General features: G+C 36.8%; 1 protein-coding gene across 2 annotated transcripts in view; it reads left to right on the plus strand.

The window, feature by feature from the left end:
- The window catches only part of RELN (reelin), a 527,959-nt gene that overhangs the window by 333,071 nt on the left and 170,540 nt on the right, over nt 1–24,348 (plus strand). For both annotated transcript variants that reach the window (XM_077746923.1, XM_077746922.1), the window contains exons 12-17: nt 4,383–4,534; nt 12,840–12,952; nt 14,317–14,525; nt 15,400–15,528; nt 16,511–16,620; nt 21,449–21,515. In XM_077746923.1, coding sequence (XP_077603049.1) covers nt 4,383–4,534; nt 12,840–12,952; nt 14,317–14,525; nt 15,400–15,528; nt 16,511–16,620; nt 21,449–21,515 — 780 coding nt within the window. The remainder of the gene's footprint in view (nt 1–4,382; nt 4,535–12,839; nt 12,953–14,316; nt 14,526–15,399; nt 15,529–16,510; nt 16,621–21,448; nt 21,516–24,348) is intronic.

The raw sequence follows: 24,348 nt of genomic DNA on the forward strand, positions 1-24,348 counted from the left end.
AAGATAATTTTTCTTTCAGCTAAGTATCCCCTTGCTTAAAGATTAAGTAGTACGCTTGCATATTGTACTGCAACTTTGTCCAGTACTGTTGCTCTGCTGATTACCATATGAAAAATAAAATACCCATCATAATTTAGAAATTTATTTGTAGTGCCTCTTTGTCTTACTTTAAAACAAAGATAGCACCATATTTTGCAGGGGAAGAAAAGGAAACTAACACTTATCGAGACTCTTGTCATATCCCAGGCAATACATTATTTTCTCTCAACGTCCTCCAGCCTAGGTCATATTTCTGTCTTATTGGTGAAAAAGCTGAGTGCCTTCTCCCATTCTGAAGACAATATTCTTTATTAATATTATTCCAACAAGAGTGTAAATCAACGCAATGCATGTAATAAAATCCTCAAACAAAATTGAATTTGAGTGAAATATAGGGGAACCAATCGAAGAAAAGAATATTTGAAATGCAGTGCATGCAGGAAAACTCTCAAATAGAGCTCATCCTTTACCTTCACCTAAGCTGTCGTGGTTGAGGGAAAAACCTACATGTGAAGGTATGGAAGCCTTCAACTGAAGGACACACCTTGCTAGACCTCCCAGGACTCATACTCAAGATAAGCCTCATAAATATACATGAATGTGGGAGCGTCTTTACCTATGGCACATCCCTTATTAAATAATAAAGAATTTTTCCCAAATAGAGACCTTATGAATATAATCAACTAATTTAACATCACAGAATTCATAGAGATGAAAAAACCTTATGAATCTGGTACATGTGGGATTTCTTGGCCAGTCTGTAATTCTATATCTTAGCTTAAACCTAACTAAAGTTGCCAACTTTAGGTGATCTAATATATTCTGGAAAATATTAAAAAAAAGCAAATTTTCATAGGTAATGTAAAATGCTTCATTACTTTTAGAGCCATTTAGGCCAATATTTGTAGACAAAAAATATGATTAAAATATGGCTTCTATTGCCTGTGTTCATATTATTATTGTTATCAACCTAGAATGGGACAATTTAAGTTTTCATTCTGAATTATAATACACATTAATTGAATGCCTTTCTTCTTTTTTTTTGAAAATTATTTTTTTATTGCAAAGCAGATAGGTAAAGTAAAAATCAAAAGTCCTCCCATGCTAACCCCATTTCTCATAGTTAAAATGTACACATATATTTCTCTCCATCTCTTTCTCTTTCTCTCTGCCCCTGCCCTGCCCTCTCTCTCTCTCACAAAAATAAATAAATACACATTAAAAAAAGAAAGATAAGTTCCTAAAAGAGAAAAGGGAAATTAGAGAATCAGATATGTATGCGTACATATACTTACATGTAAGTATGTAATTTTCATTTTGATAGTTACTGCCAAATTGCCCCTCAAAAAAATAGATCTCATTCTTTTTTTAAATTTACAAAGGAAATCTTTTTTAATTTCAGCTCTCCTCAGGTATTATTGATGTAAAATTGTGAGAAATGAAAAGTGTGCATTGTGGCGATAATATGTATATGTTGTGAAAAAACTCCTTCCATCTAGTTCATTAACACATTCATCACCTAACATATTTATCTTTTTTCTGTGAAAAGACTTAATTTCTACTCTCTCGTATCATTCTTGAAAGTATTAAACTATGAGCTGATTAAAACATAATTCTATTCTTGGGGCGCCTGGGTGGCTTAGTCAGTTAAGCATCTGACTTTCGCTTAGGTCATGATCTCGCGGTTCGTGGGTTCGAGCCCCGCGTCGGGCTCTGTGCTGACTGCCAGCTCAGAGCCTGGAGCCTGCTTCAGATTCTGTGTCCCCCTCTCTCTCTGACCCTCCCCTGCTCACGCTGTCTCTCTCTCTCCTAGAAATAAAAAATGTATATATATATTAAGACAAACAAACAAACAAACATAATTCTATTCTCAAAGCACTCCAACATAGATGATAGAGAGGACCATCAAGTTTCCAGCTAAGAAACCTCTTTAAATTATCGTTGCTTACAAAAATATTCCTCATTTTTGACACAATATTAGAAAGTCATATTTTAAAAATCTATATTAAACATCATTGTGACCTTGCTATATCTAAGGAACAAAGTTACCTTAAGGCATTTTATTGATTATTAAACTTTTTTTTCTGTGTTCCAACTTCAACCCACTCTATTATAAATAATAGATACCACTGTATTTATAATAAATTAAATATAGGGGCTCTGTTTTTAGAGTTAGTCATCAAAGCATAATTATAAATTGCTGTGTTACAGAGGTGTCTCCCCTGTAGGCAGACATTTCTTCAAATGCAGTTCACATACAACCCCATTTACCTCAGGAGAACATAATTTAAACCAAAGAGAACTAACACACCCTTTCAGGGAAATTGCCATGCCTTCAAAGATACCGCTAAAACTATAGAGCTCTTCAAATACCACTCTTGACCTCAAGGATTTGGTTATGTTATAATTTTACTTCATGTAATTATTAAGAGAGAGTCTGGGACCATATCATTTTTGTAATTAGAAAAGACCCACAATTTCACACCCTTACCAATCTGGACTCTGAAATGCAGGGAATGGAAGGCTCCCTCTGTGGTCCCCCAAAGGTACTTTGTCTCCAACTAAGCCTGACCCAGTATTTATACAAATTCATGAAATAACGAGTGTATGCTATAATACGCTTCTACTGAATTTTTAATAAATGCAAGATAATTTATTCAAATCACTGACACTCTTGCAAAATGATTTTTTAGATTTCTCTCTGCCTTTTTCTCTTCAAAGCAGACTAAACTTTCCATTTCACTTGATTATAAATATTTGCATTCCTAAAGAAAATAACTTCACTTTGCTTATCTGCCAACAGTTAGAATGGGAGAAATAAAGACTATTATAGAGTAAAATTAAATATATTGGACTTTAAAATAAAGATCGAAAAGAAACATACAGTCTGAACATATCACACACGGCTCTGTCTATGGTAGATGTCTTGGAAATAATTCATTTAGATTCATCTAGAAGAGTTAGTCATTCACAACTAATAATGAGAAAAAGACTACTAATCTGATTTTTCACTTGAATAGTAGGTTCTTAGAGTCCATGTCAATTTCATCTTTTTCAATTCAATTTTTCACTTTAAAAATACTCTAAAGCCTAAAAGGAGTCATCATATGCATCATTTATAACCTTAACTTGCTTTGTGGATCAGTAGGCTGAGTGGTTTAATTGGGATAAATGGAGCAAGTAAAAGACCAATGAACCAGTGTGAAATTTTCTTGTATGAATCAAGAGAGGTTCCTTGTTAATTTACAGTGGTCCAGCACTATTAAGAGCTGCTTCACAGTTATTTTTGAGTTTCTTGAATGATTAATATAGCCTGTTAAAATATATATTTACAAAAGGCATTTCCTAAACATCTTGGTCCCAAATCTATTATAAACTGAAATGGCTCAACATAATCATCCTGACATAGCACACTCTTTAGAACTGTAACTACTAAAATAACAGCAAACTGAGAAAAAGAAGATCTCAATTTTAGAGCAAAACAGGCAGTTGGCCTTAGGCAAGCTGCTCACCTCCATGTGTCTCAGTTTCCTCCATTCGTGGGCAAGTGAGTTGTTTGAATAGCCATGTCCAGATTAGACATGACCAAACATATATACTAAGGAGAAATAAGAGTTTAAAAATATTAGATATTTTTATTCTCCTCTGTATATCCGAATATATATATATTTTGACATGATCTAGTTTAACTCTTAGTTTTTCTTTTTTTGAAAACTTGCTACACTGTAGCCATTTCTACAACTTTACACTTTATAACTAATTTTTAATGTGAAAAATACGAGTGCTTATAATCTTATGATACTATTTTATCTGGTTCCCTGTTTCCTTAGTTCAAATTTGACACCTCATCTTGACTCTGAGTACTTTGACAATAAAGACCATCATGTATTATGTGTGGTACTGATTAAATGTATCCTTCTACAGGGGTGCCTGGGTGGCCTCAGTTGGTTAAGTGTCTGACTTCGGCTCAGGTCATGATCTCACAGTCCATGGGTTCGAGCCCTGCATTGGGCTCTGTGCTGACAGCTCAGAGCCTGGAGCCTGTTTCAGATATTCTGTGTCTCCCTTGCTCTCTGCCCCTCCCCCGCTTGCTCTCTGTCTCTGTCTCTCAAAATAAAATAAAGACATAAAAAAATTTTTAAAAATGTATCCTTCTACAGAAAAATCATAATGGTGAATGGAACATGTTTAAGTTTGTTCATTACTCAAAATCTGTTGTACCACATCTTTTTTTCAGAATTGTTAATTACTAAGTAAATTTTCTTCATTAAAAGTAAAATGTTATACTCTATAAAGCTTTGACTTAATATTCCAACTGTTAATGAGTCTTTTTTTTTTTTAAGGTGGGACGTCTTGGGAGCTGTCATTGGTACAGAATGCGGAACAGTAGAATCAGGTTTATCAATGGTCTTCCTCAAAGATGGAGAAAGGAAATTATGCACCCCGTATATGGACACCACCGGCTATGGGAACCTGAGGTTTTACTTTGTTATGGGTAGGTATATTTAGAACAAATTTTGTTGACCGAAGGCAGAATCTAGGCCACCCCCTATTCCTGTGGAAGTAAGATTATTGTGCAACAACATAAAATGAAATTCATGAAGTATGAGTTCTACTGGGTGAGCAAAAACTCACACCGGCTTCAGTCAGCTCTTCTGGGCCCATCCTGTAAGAGAGCTGGTCCTGGCATGCCTTGATAGGCATGAAGATAAAATGCCTTCATTCCGCCTCTCTCTCAGTGGTCATAGCTGAAAAGACAATGGGAGAGAAGCGGAGAACAACTTACCTCCTTTGTCCAAAGCCCCTGGCTTCCCCTAGAAATAACCATCAAGGTAAGTAATTTGTTTTCATGGACATATCATCATTGCATAACTGTTCTTTTGTGGGAAGCCAGGAAACAGCTTTCTAATACTTTAATAATACTCTCAACTGTCTAATACGTGGCAAATACCCAAAGAAAGTATTCATAAGTTGTTGTTTTTTTCCCTCCAGATTACTGTAGAGCAAATAAATGGGTAAACAGTTAGAGAAACACCCAAGGAAGAATTAGGGAGTTGACATGTGGGACTTCTCAAATGTATCGTGTTAGTTATGTGTTCTCTTGCTGAATGTCCTTCCAGAAATGTGAGTAGGTGTCACATGCCTTCTTTGTTGAGTGACTGGAAAAGCACAGGCAACACCTGGAAGTGAAAGAGGAAATAAACATTTACCACCTTTGATCTTACTTGCGGAGATGTCAGTTCATCAGGACAAACAGGCCCCATGAGTCTAGGCTTCAGCACTGGCTGTTTATCCCTCTCACATTCCTCACTTCCTACAGCTCGGAGTGACATGGGAAACTTTAGGTTCTGTCATGCTCCGAAACACTGTCTGCTTGATGCTACTTCATTTTTAATGATGATCTGTTTGATGATAGTGAAGTTGTGGATATGAAATGTAACGTCATCTTCCTACATTAAGGATATCCCCACATTGGACTCTGCAATGGTTTGTATATTGAAAGGCCCAGAGTTCATTTCCTTTACGTAATTAGAATTCAAAGTGGCTCTCATGAAGAGAGATTCCTGGGAAACCTTAACCCTCCCCTCGAAAAAGTTGTAATAAACATTTGGCATGTCAGTACTTCTAACTTTAAGCATTTAACCTTTTCACCATTTTTCACATAATATATTTGAATTCTTGCTTTTTTTTTCATAGTGGATCATCCTAAATCAATCCAATTCAGTGCCTTTATAAGACATTGTCATGTTTATATAAGTGCCTTAGTAGAAGAGATTCAGTCATCTTTAATTCTTTTGGAAACAAAGCAAGTTATGAATGAATCAATTAAAATAATATTGACAATGAGGGAAAAAACTCATTTGAATGAGCCAAAAATACATTATCCCAAATAAAAGCATCTCCATTTAACTTTAAAAAAAAATAATGAATTGTGACTCAGTATAAAGCGCTGAGCAGGGATATGTGGGGAATACAATTGAGGGAAATAATGGCACCTAAATCACAGAGGTGCTGATCAATGAAGGAATACATGCAAACCCCTTAAAACAGTGCCTAATTGGGGTGCTTAGGTGATTCAGGAGGTTAAGCATTTGACTTTCAACTTAAGCTCATTTCATGATCTCACGGTTTATGACTTTGAGTCCCGTGTGGGGCTCCGTGTTGATAGCACAAAGCCTGCTTGGAATTCTCTCTCTCTCCCTCTCTCTCTACCTTCTCTCTCTCTCTCTCTCTCTGTCTCTCTCTCAAAATAAATAAACTTTTAAAAATTGGTTTAAAAAACACTGCTTAATGAAAATAGGTAAGACTTAATTTATCTTTTTATATATATAAAAATTACTTAGATCCCTTGCCCACAAGTAACATCCAAAAGTCAGTCAGAGATTCCCACCAACAGTGTAAGAGGGTGCCCGTTTCTCCACATCCTCGCCAGCATCTTGTGNTCATGTGGAATTTAAGACACAAACAAGCAAAGGAAAAAGAGAGAGACAAACGAAGAAACAGACTCTTAATTACAGAGAACAAACTGATGATTAACCAGAGGGGAGGTGAATGGGCAGATGGGCTAAATAGGTGACAGGGATTAAGGAGGGCAATTGTCATAATGAGCAACAGGTGTTGTACAGAAGTGTTGAATCACTACACCTGAAACTAATTTATCACTGTATGTTAACTATACTGAGATTTTTGAAATAAAATATTTACTTTATTTATTTATTTTGAGGGAGAGAGAGTTAGAGAAAGAGCATGAAAAGGGGAGGGGCAGAGACAGAGGGAGAGAGAGAATCCTAAGTCTTTGTACTGTCAGCACAGAGCCCAGTGCAGGGCTCAATATGAACCATGAATTTATGGCCTAGCTGAAACCAAGAGTCAGAACCTTAACCACTCAGGTGTCCCTGGAATTAAAAAAAAAAATTTTTTTTAAAAGAGAGAGCCACCTGGGTGGCTCAATTGGTTAAGTGTCCAACTTTGGCTCAGGTCATGATCTCACAGGTTGTGAGTTCAGGGCCCACGTCGGTCTCTGTGCTGACAGCTCAGAGCCTGGACTCTGCTTCAGAATCTGTGCCTTCCTCTCTTTATGCTCCCTCAACTCTCTCTCTCTCTCAAAAATAAATAAACATTAAAAGTTTTTTTAAAAAAGAGAGATTGTAATGGGCTGTAATGAAATGAAGATGCTGTGACAGTGCCAAGGATGCTCTGGGTCACTGCAGCTGAAGGATATGAAGACCAACACTTCATGAGGGAGATGGCATTTGAACTTGAAGGATGGACGTAATTTAAATTCTAAGAGATTTCAAACTAATAGAATACTGTGTTCATTATATTTGAATAAAAACTTTAAACACACACAAAAAATATAACTTAAACCAAGGAATAGACGCAAAAGGAAGATGATAGTTCTCTCAAAAAATAGGAAAATAAGGGACCTTTCATTTTATATAAACATTAGAACAGTAACTGTAATATTTTTAAAAATCTGTCCTTACACTTCTGCCATTATATGAATGGGATAGTTTTGAGAGTCATTGAAAAATGAAGAGTTAAGAATATGTTTAAAACTTTAAGGGTTTGAAGGGAGCAGAGCATGGAAAGCTAAGCCAGTAGTTTGGATAAAAGCACAATTATAAATTCACATGATGGGCTTGGGGCAGGTGAATTTTTCCAGTATAACTGAATGGAAGGATAGAAGGGGGGCAAGAAAAGGGAACTGGAGATGAGTGGTGATTTTCTTTAATATCAGCTGAGAAATACAGATTCTCTTTCTCTAGGCAGCATGGAGCCATCAGATGATTCCTGTCAGCTCTGTGACATATTCTCATCCACAGTTTTGAAAAATAACTCTGGCATGAGTGTGAAGGAAAGACTGAAATGGTCAGAAATTAGAGACCAGGAGACCAGTTAGGGTTAGGTAGGGGTGCCAGAGTGAAGGGAAGAAAAACAACACAGCTTTTTAAATTTTTTTAAAATAGAAGTATAATTGACATGCTATATTCTAGTATTTTTAAGTGTACATCATAGTGATTAGATAGTTTCAAACATTTAAAAATGATTCCTACAATGAATCTAGTTACCATCTGTCACCATACAGTTATTACATATTATTGACTATATTCCCTATGCTGTACTTCTTAATACCCTTTACCTATTTAAATCTGAATTTCAGATAAACAACAATTTTTTGTATAAATATTATTCATGGAATGTATTTTATCTGGCAACCCTAAGTTAAGAGACTACTGCACTAGTCTAAGCAACAAAGGAATATGGCAGTGACTTAGGTAACAATGTGAAGGAGGGGACAGAGAATAAATAGCTGAAGAGAAGGAACCAACAATTGAGGTTCACACCCAAATGACTATGGAGATTATGAGAACAGTAATGGAAAAGACAGAGGTTTCTTTCTTGGGTGAGTGGAAGAATGGCACCATTTCCTGAAAGAGAAAATGTCCAAAATTAAATAAAGAGTAAATACGGAGTAGAAGATTTTGACATTAGATGTGTTGAGGTTAAGGCTTCCAGAAAGCCATATGAAGGTAGAAATTCTCATCATGTTCTGATTCAGATTTGAAAATCATCAGCATATAGATGACAGTTGAAGCCACTAGAGTGGCCATGTTCTCCCAAACAGAAGGCAGAGTAAACAAAGGGCATGAAAAATTCCTAGGGAGAAACCTCATCTAGGTAAAGGTGGAAGGCATATGTGTAGACAAAGGATACTGAGAAAGAACATAAAGATATCTGGGTGGGGAAAAAAAAGTTAAAAAAAAGGGGTGTCGCCTGGGTGGCTTGGTTAAACGTCCGACTTTCGCTTAGGTCATGATCTCGCAGTTCGTGGGTTCGAGCCCCGCGTCGGGCTCTGTGCTGACTGCCAGCTCAGAGCCTGGGGTCTATTTCGGAGTCTGTATCTCCCTCTCTCTCTGACCCTCCCCTGCTCACGCTGTCTCTCTCTCTCTCTCCTAGAAAAAAAAAAAAGTTTAAAAAAGATATGTGGTGGAAGGTGTCATTCTGCACTGAAGGAGGAAAGGAGGAGTGTGGTTTGGGACTATGGATCAGCGGTGTAGGGAATGCCACAGAGAAGCCAACCAGGATAGGGGCTGAGAGGCCCCACTGACTTCTGAGGGAGTATCCCCCACAGTGTGGTGCATGGAAAGCTAAAGTACATAAAGTTAAAAAGAAATTAAGTCATGTGTCACTAAAAAAGGACCATTCCTTCAAGAAATTCATCAGTAAATGGAAGAAAAGAAATGGGGTCTAAGATCTTGAGGTTTAGAAAGTGGAATCTAACAAGGTGGTTTTAGCATAGGATAGGATTTTTTTTTAATGTTTATTTTTGAGAGAGAGAGAGAGAGACAGAGTGTGAGTGTGGGAGGGGCAGAGAGAGACACACACACAGAATCAAAAGCAGGCTCCAGGCTGTGAGCTGTCAGCACAGAGCCCTACGCAGGGCTTGAACTCACAAGCGGTGATATCATGACCTGAGCTGAAGTCGGAAGCTCAGCTGAGTGAGCCACCCAGGTGCCACTAGCATAGGATAGGATTTAATAGGATAGGACAGGACAGTAGGGTTAAGATCAGGTAGGGTAAGACTACACCTATAGAAAGACTTTAAAAAGTTTGGTAGCTGATGGAGAAGAAAGCAATATGGGAAGAGATCTAAGATTTGGTAGGCAATTTATAATGTCACCTTAGGAAAATCAGTGTCTGGTTGTTAATCTAGGCAAGATCTTATTCCCTTCCTCTCTGGCCCTGCCTGTATGTTCTTCCTGGTTTTATCCCTGGGTTCATATCCTTCTACTCTATTTCTAGAAAATTTGGTCAACTTTCAAATTTTGGTTCTGATCTGTTTCCTTCATTCATCCATTCATTCATTCAAAGGAAATTCACTAAGGACCAGTCTCCACCACTGTTCTTAGAACCAGAATGCAGTCAACATGATAAAAATAACCTAACATACATCATTCATTCATTATTCCTTCAACATATTTATTGAACATCTCCCATATACCCAGCTCTTTCAGCCCACACTTGTATCCCTTTTCTCTGAATTTTGACTGCCATTATGGCAGCACACCAGAGTTTACCACTAATTATTCTTCTTTGGTGTATATTAACCTTGCTTTCTTTGCTAAATTACAAACTTTTTATGGTCCGGGTCTATTTTCCCTTCAAGCCTAATGCCCTGTACACAGTAAATAACACAATCACTTTTGTAGTATAAATAAGTATCTTAAAAGCTACTTGAAACAGGACTCAAAATATTGTAAAACTGTCCATCTAATATTTATTGAAATCTTCTATACTTTAATTGCTGTACAAATGCCCCTTGAGTCATACCTTTCCACAATACATCAAGGCAAATGAAACTGAAGAAGGAATCTGTATCTTTCTGTACAAGCTGCTGTCACTGAAACTTCACAGAACTGATAAATTGCCCCCAGAGGGATCTTTTAGATAAAGTCTGTCATCCTTTTAAAGTCTTGGCTCCTTTTGGACTTTTCTTCTTCTGTCATTCTTGGCTGGATGAGCTCTCAAGTGTGTTTCAGTTCCCTGTGAAAGGCAGGTGAAGTTCACGAACTGTTCTTAAGAGAGCAGAGATTTACAGGGAACAAATCAATGAAATTAGAGAGTACTGATGGTTCAGTTCCTATGTCGCTGGGTATGCTGCTTAAATCCACACTGCCTGTGACCTTTCACCTTTCCTTTGTTCTTTTTTCTAAGTCTTTAATATATCCTTAGTAAAGAAGTTACATTTTCTTCGGTGGGAATTTAGTTTTCATGCAGATCTTTTCTCCCAGAGACAGTCATTTAGGATGACTTTCCTAGCTATATTTAACCATAATGTAGAAGTATGTAAGGAAATGCTAAAAATTATGACATCAGAAATCAGAATTATAAAGGTTTTCTCTACTGGTCATTGCCATTAAACAAGGGCATCCTAACATCTGTTAGGTTGAGTGTGACATTATCACCATATCTTGAGATTAGTTAACAATAAAATTTATTATATGCCAAGTAATTATATATGTCTAACAGGTATAACATGCTATACTGCTATGCTTCATGACTACCACCATCCAAGTTACTTCTGTTATTACGATCCTTCTTATGCTGAATAAGGTCTAGCTTTCTTACTTAAAATATCACATATTAGTAATTTCTCCTCAAGATCAGACCCCAATTACCTAGAATGAGGTTGAGCCAGACATTCCTCCTTTCCTTACTCCCTTCATCCCTCCCCCACCGCTCCGTCAGTCTATCTTTCTTTCTATCTTTTCTTTTTTCTTTTCTTTTCTTCTCTTTTCTCTTTTCTCTTCTTTCTTTTTTTTTCTTTTCTCTTCTTTCTTTATTTCTTTCTCTCTCTTTCTTCCTAGAGATGGTGAATCTCAACCATTATTTGTTGATTTTACTAGATTAGTTCTCAGAGAGTAACCTTGTTCTAGAGTTTTGAGGTTGCCTTATTATCACCATAGAGTATTAGCAACAGAAATTGCCTATAGATGAAAATTAACATTAATGGTGATTAATTTAAGAACTGGAGGGCATTTTTGAAAGATAGTAATAAAGTTAAGAGTTAACATTATAAATTTTGGACCATAAGGATAGAATATTTGCCAGAAAATCCATGTACATACTTATTGTGAATTGTGAATCCATGTACATCCCTCCTATTGTGATTGCTGCTGTTATAAATGATAACGGCAAGTAGGGAGACATTTCGGGTTAGACATGTAATCTTTCAAATTCCAGTTTCTGCAGACAGTTCATAGAAACCAGCAATAGTAAGGATTATTGGCTGAATGCAGTAGTGAAAAGAATAGAGGGTCAAGGGCTAAAAGACATACCATCGACTCATGGCTTTTCCACCAGTTAGTTGAATGGTTTTCAGTTTCAGGTACCTGCTCTGTTACTCAGTTTTATCATCAGGATGATCTTAGTTACCTCTCCATTCTAATGTTCCATCATTTCATTTGACTGTAAAGTAGAGTGATACAGAATACTTACAGGTTGTAGTCTCCAACAACCAAATGAGGTACCAAGAGTAAAAATGAAAAAAATGTAAGATTAACTGCATTTAAAATACAAATACCTAATATATGCTAAACTTTGAAGATACTATGTGCAACAGTTTAAATAATACCGCTTCAGAAATAGTTCATGCAGTGAGTCACCATATTTTTAAAAAACCATTATCAATAGATTCTGAATTTTGGTAATTAAGACCTTAACTATAAGGAAGTAATGGTTTATTAAAAAGCAGAGTACATCTTTTTTTATAGTTGTTTTTAAATGCTTATTTATTTTTGAGAGAGAGAGCAGAGTGTGAGTAGAGAGGGGCAGAGAGAGAGGGAGACCCAGAATCCGAAGCAGGCTCCAGGCTCTCAGAGCTGTCAGCACAGAGCCCAATATGAGGCTCGAACTTAGAGACTGTGAGATCATGACCTGAAATGAAGTCGGACGCTTAACCAACTGAGCCACCCAGGCGCCCCTGGAGTACATCTTTTTTAATGTGGGTTAAAATATGGACATGTGCCACAGCTCATTGTAGGCCATGAATTGAGCAATCTCACAAAGCACATAGTTACTTTGGCCTTCCCAGATACCAAGTCTTTCATCTTTAGTATGGCCTATCTGAACTATCTTCACAAATTATTTCTTGGGTCTGGTTAGTTTGGTTTATGGTCTTAAACCATATCTTAAGTGATATCTGGTTTCTGTATTTTTTTATTCGAAAGCTAACACTATACCTGTTTTTTGGATGCAATTTGGTACTAACAACTTAAAATTTTTGTTTTCTACAGGAGGAATTTGTGACCCTGGAGATTCTCATGAAAATGATATCACCTTGTATGCAAAGATTGAAGGAAAAAAAGAGCACATTACACTGGATACTCTTTCCTATTCCTTATATAAGGTATATATGCCAATTCATGTGCCAAATGGCCCCTCTCTAGACCTCCCTAGACAAGTCAAGGTCAAAACCATGAAGACCATGCTAGATACAGAAGAGAAACACTCTGTTCTAGAAGCCCAAAGAATTTTCCAGATTTCTTAAAAAGTGACATTGTCATTGTAATATTCACTTTTTTCCCTTGATACAAAGGAAGAATTTTTATCAGGAAAAATGAATTACAGCCCATCAGAGATTATAATATGGAGACCAGTACTCTGACAATTATTTTTGTTCCCAAGAAAGCCCCAAAAGTGACCCTAATTATACAGCCTCATAGACTTATTATCAGGCATCATGAGCATTTTTCCAGCATTTTAAGATTTCCTAGGCAGAAGACTTTGTATAAGTCTAGATTATTACTACTTTTACTTCTATTTATTTATTTATTTATTTATTTATTTATTTACTGCTAATTATAGCCACTGAAATTGGCCTTTTTTTCTGGCCCTTTGGATTTAGGACATCTGCTGGCTGTGGTTATGTGCATACATCTTCAAAATTACGTGTGATGCTTGTCATTAGATGTGGAATTATTTTTTTCTAGTAGTAGACTTATTTGTGCTGAGACTGCACTCACACATCCATTACTAATTAGGCTTTTCTCCACACTGATGGCACCCTTGATACTATAAAGAGCTTGAACACAGCCAGCACCTAGCATTTCATGGTTTGAGTTAGTAAGACAGGAGATTAACATTGAGGCTAGACTAGGGAACAAACAGAGAATGTATCACCACACTCCCTCTGCTAGGGTCACCCAAGTTATCTCATGTGGGATTTCATAAGGGACTAGTTTTCAAGCTGTGACTAGCTAAGGTAACACCTGCTCTGGTCATCTGCATGCCTTACACCAAATCAGTTATCATGGATTAACTTGTTGACTCTGGCAATTACTGCCTAAAGTTGTATTTTCAGAATACCTAGTTTGACAACCATTGGTACCATATAAATTCACTTTAAAAGAGGACTGATGATAAAAATATTAATGGGAAGTTGCCTTTCTTTTGTGTCAAGGTGTGTAAAATGGATACCTATACTTTGATAATTTTAAGGACCTTACACTAATTTATCTTCAGGTAGAGGGGGGCTGATCAGTCACACACAGATAGCTCCACATGCCTGCAAAGGAGTCTTAAGTGACTCAAACAAATGCCCACTGAAGACCACATCTACGACATGAAATAACAGGTGGAACACACAGGATCTCTCCTGGCCTTAAAAAACAGCAGTTACATGCATAGTAATTGCAAGATTGAACCTAGTAGAATTCACACAGACTCATATAGAAGGGCTAACGAGTAATTTTGGTTTCCTTTGTGTTGAAGGTTCCATCTTTAGTTTCTGTAGTCATCAATCCTGAACTTCAGACTCCAGCTACGAGATTTTGCCTCAGGCAAAAGAACCATCAAGGGCATAACAGGAATGTCTGGGCTGTAGACTTTTTCCACATCTTACCTGTTCTCCCTTCTACGATGTCTCACATGATACAGTTTTCCATTAATCTGGGATGTGGAACACATCAACCTGGTAACAGGTAGGAAGCCCTATTTTTTGGAGTGTGTGAATCAATTAAAAATGAACATGTTGGGGAGCCTGACTGGCTTAGTTGGTGGAGCATGCAACTCTTGATCTCAGGGTTGTGAGTTGAAGCCCCATATTGGGTGTAGAGATTACTTAAAAAATAAAATCTTTAAAAAAATGAACATGTGGACTTGGCTATTAAGTCAGAGCAACTTCTCAGTAGGTTTTCAGCTGAATTTTTAATGAAACATCCTTTAAAAAAATACGCACTTTCCCCCAAAGAATAGCTCTTCAGTTAATATGCAGAGTGTGATTGGATAGTTTTAAGTAGAAATGACTTCGTTCTAAGAGCTTGGTCTTAGGTATCAGAAGCGTTTGCATGCACTATGGCAGCCATCCATGCTGACAGATTGCTGAGAGAGAAGAAAAACAAATAACTAAAGAAAAGCTTGACCTCATGTTGGTTAGTGACCCCCTAATAATAGGCATGGAAATCAATTAACACTTCAAGAGCTATGACTTCTGGGTTTCACTTCTCAGAAGTGTTGCTCATGTCCTTTCTAAGAATTTTGTTAGTCTCACATTCACAGGATGAGGTAGCAGTGTGAGACGTGGTAATTGCCTTGCCATCTATCAAATTGGAGAGCACAGACTCAAGTTACCAATTGTTGGCTTTAAAAGATAGTTTGTTTCTGTAGCCGTAATTGAAAGGTTTGCCCTTTGAAGGCTGGTCAGACATCAGTGGAGGGGAGAACAATGATTTTGGACACAGCATCTTAAAATGTGTTACACTAGTTCTGCAAATGTTTACTGTACTTAACGAGAGGTGAGTCATTTCATTTTGTTATCTTTGCCTTTTTTTGTTGTGCTTGTTCTGGTGTTATCAGTGTCAGCCTGGAGTTTTCCACCAATCATGGGCGTTCCTGGTCTCTCCTCCACACGGAGTGTTTACCTGAGATCTGCGCTGGACCCCACCTCCCTCACAGCACTATCTACTCCTCCGAAAACTACAGTGGGTGAGTAAATTCTTTGAGATACTGGGAGATTTGAATCTGTGTTGTGACTCATAAGTCTGACTCAAGCCTGAGATTAGTGTTTTTTCCTAATAGGTAGGGAAGCTGCTTTCTCATTTTCAGGTGATTTAGGAAGGATCTCATTAAAAAGGAAAAAAAAGACAGTAATCGGTATAACTGATGCAAGATCACAATTCATGTTTTTGGCTTTTATATTTTGGACATATATAACTTAAACTTAGCCATAAGTTTAAATTCTATATAGTGATCCCATGGTTATTGCCAAAAGGCTTCTTGCCAAAGTACCTACCTAGGGAAAGATACAGCATAGAGAGGTGGAAGAAAGTTAAGCTGTGGAATTGAACCAGGGTTCAAATCCTGGTTCTGCCATCTACTTGGGTAATGATATTTACTCCCTAACTTTCCCCTTCTTTCCACATAAATTAAAGACAATGATACACCCCTTTGAGGGCTGTGTAGAGAATTAAAGATAACTGTGCCAAATATTATCTTTCAGAGTAAACACTGGACAAACCAGTAAAAAAAAAATATTTCCAAGCATGGCGAAATAAAGTTGTGAATTATTTTCTTTCTTTGCCTCTCTTTCAATGTGCATAGGACCAGGGGATAGCAAAAAATAGAAAGTAATCAATGCTAATCAGCCCCCATGTCTGCACAGATGCTTATCCTCAAATAATATCTCAAGTCTGAGTATTGATGGAAATATTTCTTAAAAGAATATCTAAAAAGAAAACAAATATCACTTGCTGTTAGGAACAAACCCATTACTGTAGTGCGATATGGATGTTTTTAGAAGTTATACGCTTATCTTAAAACTATAACCAAACTCCACAGGTGAATTTAAAGAATTTATTGCCAAACTTTAGTGCTGTCCCAAGCATACAGAAACTACAACATCAAAAGCATGTAAAATAGATTCAAAAGAATGTAGTTGTGAAGCTGTTTTGTGCTAAATTTCTTGCAGGTGGAACCGAATAACGATTCCCCTTCCTAACGCAGCACTAACCAGGGACACCAGAATTCGCTGGAGACAAACGGGACCAATCCTTGGAAACATGTGGGCAATTGATAATGGTTAGTTTATGCCTGTCATAATCACATGCCATTGATGTAGAGTCTTCCTGTGCTTTTGTTCGTTGGCACAGACTTAATCACATTTCTAAGTCATGGTCTTGCGATTCATTAAACGCCCTTTCTTCCCTTTCTCCTTTGCATTCCGTTAGAAGCCCAGGGATGCACAATCAGGAAAAAAAAAAAAGGCAGCAGAGTCAGCAATATTAGATGCGAGAATGTTTCAACATACAGAATTTAAAAACGCATACAACCCTGAAACTCAAATTCACAGTTGATGACAGGGGATAGCCTAACATTTTCTTTGAATGTTTTACACAAAATTAACATAAATACTTACCATATTGCATGTATTAAAATAAGAGTCATTCTTCTCTTAGTAACTACCACAACATCTGGAAAGCTTATCTTTTAGATGCAGACACCACACATTAAGGGAACATCATCTCTCAAATGAAACTTCTGAAGTGAAACTTCTACCTCCTTCTCAGAAAACAGTATAACAAGAAAATTTAGATAAAATAGCCTAGATTATTGTTAATTTTTAAACAAATCATTGATCATTTTTGCATTTAAGGCCAATATCACTTATAACAGGTGCATGTGAGAGAAGATATTTTAAGTTATTGGAGTGCATGACTGTCAATTTCTTATATTTGTTATTAATAGTGTGGGTTTTTTAAATAATTCTAATTACAGGAAGATTTGTAGATATCTTATTTTCAGAGAATATCAATTTGACTGAAAAGTTATACTACAAGGAAGTAGAAAGGGAAGGAGGGAGTGACAATGCCGATACTTAAGCAAATTTAGCATAGCCATGACTTTGGTTGATTTTATAAAGTAGGAAAAGCCTATGTCATTCTTTCATGCTGTTTTTCCATGGTTTAATAATCTTTTTGCTATTTTGAATAATTTGAAAATTGACACACATTTAATGGAATACATTCTTGAAACTGAGGAATAACCTCAGGCAAGATGACTTAACTGATGAGCCAATGTAAATTCTTTAAACGATCTGTATTCAGAGAAGACCAGTAAGAGGCCCCAACTTCAAAGACCACATGAGTTAAATGGATTTAAACATAGTATGTTTGCAAAACCATCTAAAGGATTAATTTGTTTCACTGCAGTTTTGGGCACCTGGGTGACTCAGTCGATTAAGCATATGACTCTTGATTTCAGCTCAGATCATGATGTCACAGTTTGGGAGTTCAAGCCCTACACTGGACTCTGTGATGGCAGTGAGGAGCCTGCTTAGGATTCTCTCTCTCTCCTCTCACTACCCCTCTGCTATTGTCTTTCACTCTCCCCCTCAGAATAAATAAATAAATTTATTTATTTATTTAAAAATGCAGTTTCTCCACTGGCAGAACCTTTTGCATAGCATTTGAATTACAATACCTGTTCTTTAGTTCTAGGGAATAAGTATGTACCTCTGAATGTGGGACATGGGTGACTTCTCCCCTGATGTCATACTTTTAGGGGTCCTATAATGAACATATATTACTTTGATAATAATAAAAGAAATCAAAAAAACCAATACTAAAGCAAATGAAGAAACTAAGAGTGCGATGAAGCACATATAAGCCTATGAAAAGAATATCTAAATTTCTGAAGGAAGGCTGTTACATGATTCCAAGTCAGAAAGTATCTTGCCATCTTGTTTTGAGTAGAACGAGAAAAGGTAAGAATATATGGAAAGAGCATGGTTGGCAGCATATGTCAAATGCAGAACTTGGAGCAGAATCTCCTCAGTTCTGTCATCATCCTATGTGTGAGGTTCTCACAAACACAAGGCCTGCTTTGCAGCTTCTTCATGAGGCATAAAGAGGATGTACACTCAGTCCACACAAGAGAAATGTGTGCCAACTTGCCACAGAACAATTCTGAAATCTCTCCCACTTCTCTATGGAATTCCAGAAGCATGTCAAGGAAAACAAACATAGACAAAAAAAAAACAAAAACAAAACAGACCAGTATCCTACTTCTGTTAGGTATGTTTTTCCTGATAGTGTGTACAGAAAGAATTTTGGGAATTATCCTGAAATTCTTAGCAGAATGAAAAAATCCTAAAGCAAAGCGTATTTGTTAAGCCCTTTCGAATTTTCTCATGTTGATTAAATTAACAATAATGATTAAAACAAAGCTGTCCTTTCCACACTCATAGGAAAAAGGAACCTATCAACTTACTCATGCTGTGAATCCCAATGGCCCCAGTGTTAGCATGGAAGGATGACAAGATTTGTAATTGCAACTTTTTTCATTGACTTGAAGAGTCTTGTTTTATTGTTGACATTTTTTTACCTTGGAAGCTCTTTGAACGTAGATACACTCTAGGGCAGTCTCCAGAGTGACCCTACAAAATGAAACAAACCACTTACAGGAATTAGAAGAAATCCTTCTGCAGCCATAAAATCATGTACTAGGAACACAGTCCACAGGCTTTTCCAAGCTACAGAAGAGTGAAGCCCTTTCCTGATTTCTCAGCACTTTGCTGTCCACTGGAGCCCAGCAAGGCAGATGGAGCAGCAAGGATTCTTGACCCCAATATCGTGATGATCATAACTGTGTGGTGCTAGGCAGTGTGCTAAGCACGACATTTCGTTTACTCTTTCCTCCAAGGATTATTATCCCACTTTATTTTTTTTATTTTGAATTAATATTTATGTATTTATTTTTAATTTTATTTATTCTAAAGTTAGCTAACATACAGTGTAGTTAGTCTTAGCTTTAGTATCCCACTTTAAAGAATAGGAACACTGAGGCTTAGACAGGATAAATCCCTTATCCAAAGTTTCCCAGGTGAAACGGGAGTTTGGATCCAGGTTTATTTGACACCTAAAACTCCTAACTAACCACTCAGCCTGCTATCTGATCTCTTCCTCAACCATCAGTTTTCTTCAGGAAGAGTTTTTCCTGGCCTGTTCTGCATCACACTTGAATTATTGACTCCAGAGAACATCTGTTTGTAGGAGCATAGGCCACAGGGAAATTTATTTTTAAAATGAAATCATTTAGAGATGGCTAGGTGGCTCAGTTGGTTGAGAGTTAGGCTCTTGATTTTGTTCAGGTCCTGATCCCAGGGTCATGGGATCAAGCCCTGCATTAGGCTCCATGGTGATCATGGAGCCTGCTTGAGATTCTCTGTCTCTGTCTCTCTCCCCCCTCTCCCCGTCTGCCCCCTCCCATGCCCATGCTCGCTTACTGTCTCTCTCTCAAATAAAAAAATAAAAATAAAATGAAATCATGTAACTCTTTTGGCATGATTACAAGACAGGAAATAAATAATAATGGATAGAAAATTTGTGCCTAAAATTGAATATGTGAAGTTTTAACAACCATTGCATCTCTTAATTCCTCATTGGTTTTGTTCCCTTTTCACACTGTTTGGTATGTTATTAATTGTGCTGATTATCAAGAGGTTTAATATCTATAAATGTATTTGAGTCTGAGTATCTCAGAGCCTACCATTCAACCATTAGGGACCCTTTTCTTGATATTCAAAAGATTAGATTTAAGTTTGTAATAACATTATCAGTCAAGCCCACCATTTAGGAAAAGATCTGCATTTCTGAGAAGACTTGATGCACAACAGATTTTAACTTTCCATTTCAGGAAGGATGGGTTAATGTTTAGAAGGATATTTAACAATCATCTGCAAGATGTTATAGATTTTTCCCAGATAAGAACAGAAGTTATAGTTGTTGTTTTTCAAGTGCACAAAGGCTTTATTGGAATTGGGATTGTATTAATGGTAAAGGGTTACAGAGCTGCACTGTACAGGAAACAACTTCAAAGTCATTACTGTCACTTTCCTAAAATCTAGCAGTTAATTCCTGCCATAGAGAATTTGTTTCCTGAACATACTGCTTCTAGTTTATATATTTTTGAGCTGACTGTTCTCTCCTCTCCCAAGTCACCCCTGTCTCCAAGCCTTGTAAATTGTTATTTTATCTTGCAAAGCAGTTTAAGACTTGAGCTAAACTCTTCTCATGTAAACTATGCCTTTCAGTGTTTCCCCTTCCATAGCAAGCAGATGCATCACATTGATTATTGATAAACATAAGAGACATTTATTCCAACCCCATCAGTTGTGTCAACCACTATTCTAGAAGGCAAAACCTGGGATTTATTTATTCAATGACATTAGTTGAGCTTCTATATCAGGTACTGGGCTGGGCCTTGTCAAGGTAACATTAAGCAGATTAGGTGATGACTCTGCACTCACAAATTTATGGTCAGCTGGCATAGATAGATGTTATTTAAAAAAGAAATTTACACCAAAATTATAAAGATTATTATAAAGATTATTAAGAGAAAAGTATAGGGGGCTATGCGTTTCTAGAGATTGAGCTCATCTAGTGCAGACGGATTACGGAAAGATCAGTTATAGTTTTTAATTAAATTATAATGGCTCCATTTCATGATATATCAAATTGGTCCTTTGTAAATTCTTTATTTCTACCTAAAGAAATTAAACTTTGTACAAAGTTCAACTCAGATCACTAATATTCTGCCTGAAATCATTTTTGCCAAAGAGACTCCATTAAGGAACCCAAATCATATGTTTCTACCATTTTTTTTTTGCTATGAAACATTAAAATCTTGAAAGAATTAGGTCAAAACATTTCTAGCAAATGTGTAGCTTAAGCACTTAACCTGTCACATAGTGCTCTATATGTCACTCTGGATTCCTGCATATAACATGCATCTAATGGGCTAGATTTCCTGGGTGTGCTTCACAAAATTGATTCACATGCTGATGTTTCCTTGGTTTTTCCACTTGTTTTGCCATATTTTTACTTGCTGTTTTTTGCCCTGCCTGCAGTTTATATTGGTCCGTCGTGTCTCAAATTCTGTTCCGGCAGAGGACAGTGCACTCGACATGGTTGCAAGTAAGCATTTTAAAATAATAATTACACTTTATTTTGATCATGTACTTTATATATTGAAGCCACAAATCATTTTAGCTTGTTTTAATTTCCTTTTTAGGCTTTTGAGGTCTTTTCAAGGCCAAAGTAAGATACTCCAAATTGAATTCAAGCATAATAGAATATTGAGTGTATTTTGTAAGTGGAAGGTGATGAGTAAATAGCTTTTCTATTAAGCTAAATTGTAAATAAGTTTTGCAGACCTTGTGTAAATTTGTGAACAAATTTGAATTCTTCGTAGTTTGGTGACTGCCTTTTCTGTCTTTGGTTACATTCTTCAATATGCTATTTTTCCATAAACTTGTTCTATGAGCCATATTATAATTCCTAGCATGCTTTGTAAATGAATTATGGAAATCAATACTGACCCATAAACCCAAGGCTAAAGGAAACTGGAGTGAGCCAAATTTAGCAGTTTGATAAGAAAATTCATCTTTGAATATAATTTTGCAATCTTGCTTACCTTTGAAAATCATTTGGGCCTTCAAAATGATATATAAAGTATTTTACATGATAATGATATTGAATCTGAAATCTGAAATTATATATAAGTAGTTAATAGCTCATCACCACTGAAGCATTGTGTTATGTTTATAACAAGAATTGATATTTGCATGTGTTACATCATCTCCATATTAAGATTTAATTATAAAATATTTGGGAAATTCCTGAAACCACAGACAGTCTTGGTTATACAGCTAAATTTTCAGCAACTGATCATCTAGTTTGTCTATTCTTGTCCTCCAAACAAAAAATTTATAAATAATAAAGAACTCATAAAAGGTATTTCTGCCTTATCATTTGGAAATTATATGTATGAGCCAAGACACTTGTCAGCACTGACATTAGAGGGTCATGTTTACTTTTAACTATGTTGCAGTGAATTTAATTAACAATGAAATCACTCAGCATAATAAAAATGTGTCAAAAAGTATTAAAGAATTGGAAAGTTCCTATTCGTGTTTCAGTAGTGAAGGGTACCTGGTGGCTCAGTTGGTTAGGTGTCCAACTCTTCATTGCGGCTCCATGGTTTTTGGGTTCAAGCCCTGCATCCGGCTCTGCACTGACAGCACAGAGCCTGCTTAGGATTCTTTCTCCCTGTCTCTCTGCCTCTCTCCCACTCACTGTCTTTCTCTTTTTCTCAAAATAAATGAATCAACTTTAAAAAATTTATTAAAAAACAGTAGATATGCCTCTCTGTACTTTTGAAGAAAACCACCAACTCCCACCCAAAAACACTGACTTCAGAACATCTGTGAAGCATTATCTGGTGTTTTCCTCAAGTTGTTATCTTCATCTGTCATCCATACCAGGCCATCCTTGTTAAGTGCATTTCAAATGAAAGGAACACAAAAATGCTAGATATCTTTGTAATTCCTGGAAGTTGTCCTCAAAAGTTCTGAAAACAAATTATCTGAAATGACAACTGCTTTAATTAATGAAAATAAAAAATGTTATTACTAAAGAGAAAAAAAAGTGCTATTTCTAAAAGGCCCGTCTAGGGCCACCTGGGTGGTTCAGTCAGTTAAACGTCCTACTTCAGCTCAGGTCATGATCTCGCAGTTCATGAGTTCAAGCCCTGCATCAGGTTCTGTGCTGGCGGCTCAGAACCTGGAGCCTGTTTCAGATTCTGTGTCTCCCTCTCTCTCTGCCCCTCCCCTGTTAATGTTCTGTCTCTCTCTTTCTCAAAAGTAAATAAACTATAAAAAAAAATTTTTAAGGCCCATCTATAATTACCATAGTTCTACTTCATACTTTAGTTTTTGTGTGCAGTATCCTGTTAGCATTCAGTGGTTTTATTAAGGCATCCACCTGTGTCACTCATGATGGATGCAAACAGAAATCTGAATGGCCATCTTGTGTCTTTGGGCAGTGTTCTTTTTTGACATCATCCATCATTTTGACTAATCGTGGCCTTTTACTCCTTCTGAGATTTTGCAGAATATTTTCACCAGTTGGAACTTGAGTTTTTTCCCCCATTTCTGATAACATTTTACATAATATTCATTGATTTTGTTTATCTGTGGCTGCGGTAAGTGTTTGACTACTACATCCTTTTTAAAAAGTTTTTTTAATGTTTATTTTTGAGAGAAAGAGAAAGACAGAGGCTGAGTGGGAGAGAGGCAGAGAAAGAGAGATAGAGGGAGATGAAATCCAAAGCAGGCTGTAGGCGCTGAGCTGTCAGCACAGAGCCCCATGCAGGGCTTTTTCAGGCATGAACAAAATTGCATAGAAGAGTAATTTATATTCAATACCATTTATTTCTCTTAAACAGATGCTTGAATTTGGGGCCTCTGCAGCTTTGTTTCTCTTCCCACTTTGCTCCCCTCATCACTGCTGTTATTTGCTACCAGGATTCCACCTCTCTTGCTATACCTAGCACATTCTTGCCTGTGTGCAATACCCAGGCCTGAGTTTCTAAACTGATAAATCTTTCTCCTGATAAGCCCACCATTGTTAGGTGCTAGTGAGAAGGGCAGAAAGTATTATCCTTTTATGTTGACATAGAAGGGGACCATAATGGTACACTTAAGGATGGATGGGGGATATATTTGCACAAACATAGATGCATTCACAGGTAAATCATTGGCATTGGTTAAAGATGCGTGCTGAATTGTTGTTTTAATCACAAGCTTTTTATAGCAGGGCTGTGCAAAGACTATATTCTTCTGGAATATTCCAGTCAATCACCTTTATCAAGTCTTCAGATTCAGTATTTTCCAGGGACTAATGAGCCTCACCTACCAGTCAATCAAATACTGGTTCCTGGACTTCCTCCTCCTTGAATTATTAGATT

This window comes from Crocuta crocuta, unplaced genomic scaffold, assembly GCF_008692635.1.
Source record: "Crocuta crocuta isolate KB4526 unplaced genomic scaffold, BGI_CrCroc_1.0 scaffold396, whole genome shotgun sequence".
Classification (NCBI taxonomy): domain Eukaryota; kingdom Metazoa; phylum Chordata; class Mammalia; order Carnivora; family Hyaenidae; genus Crocuta; species Crocuta crocuta.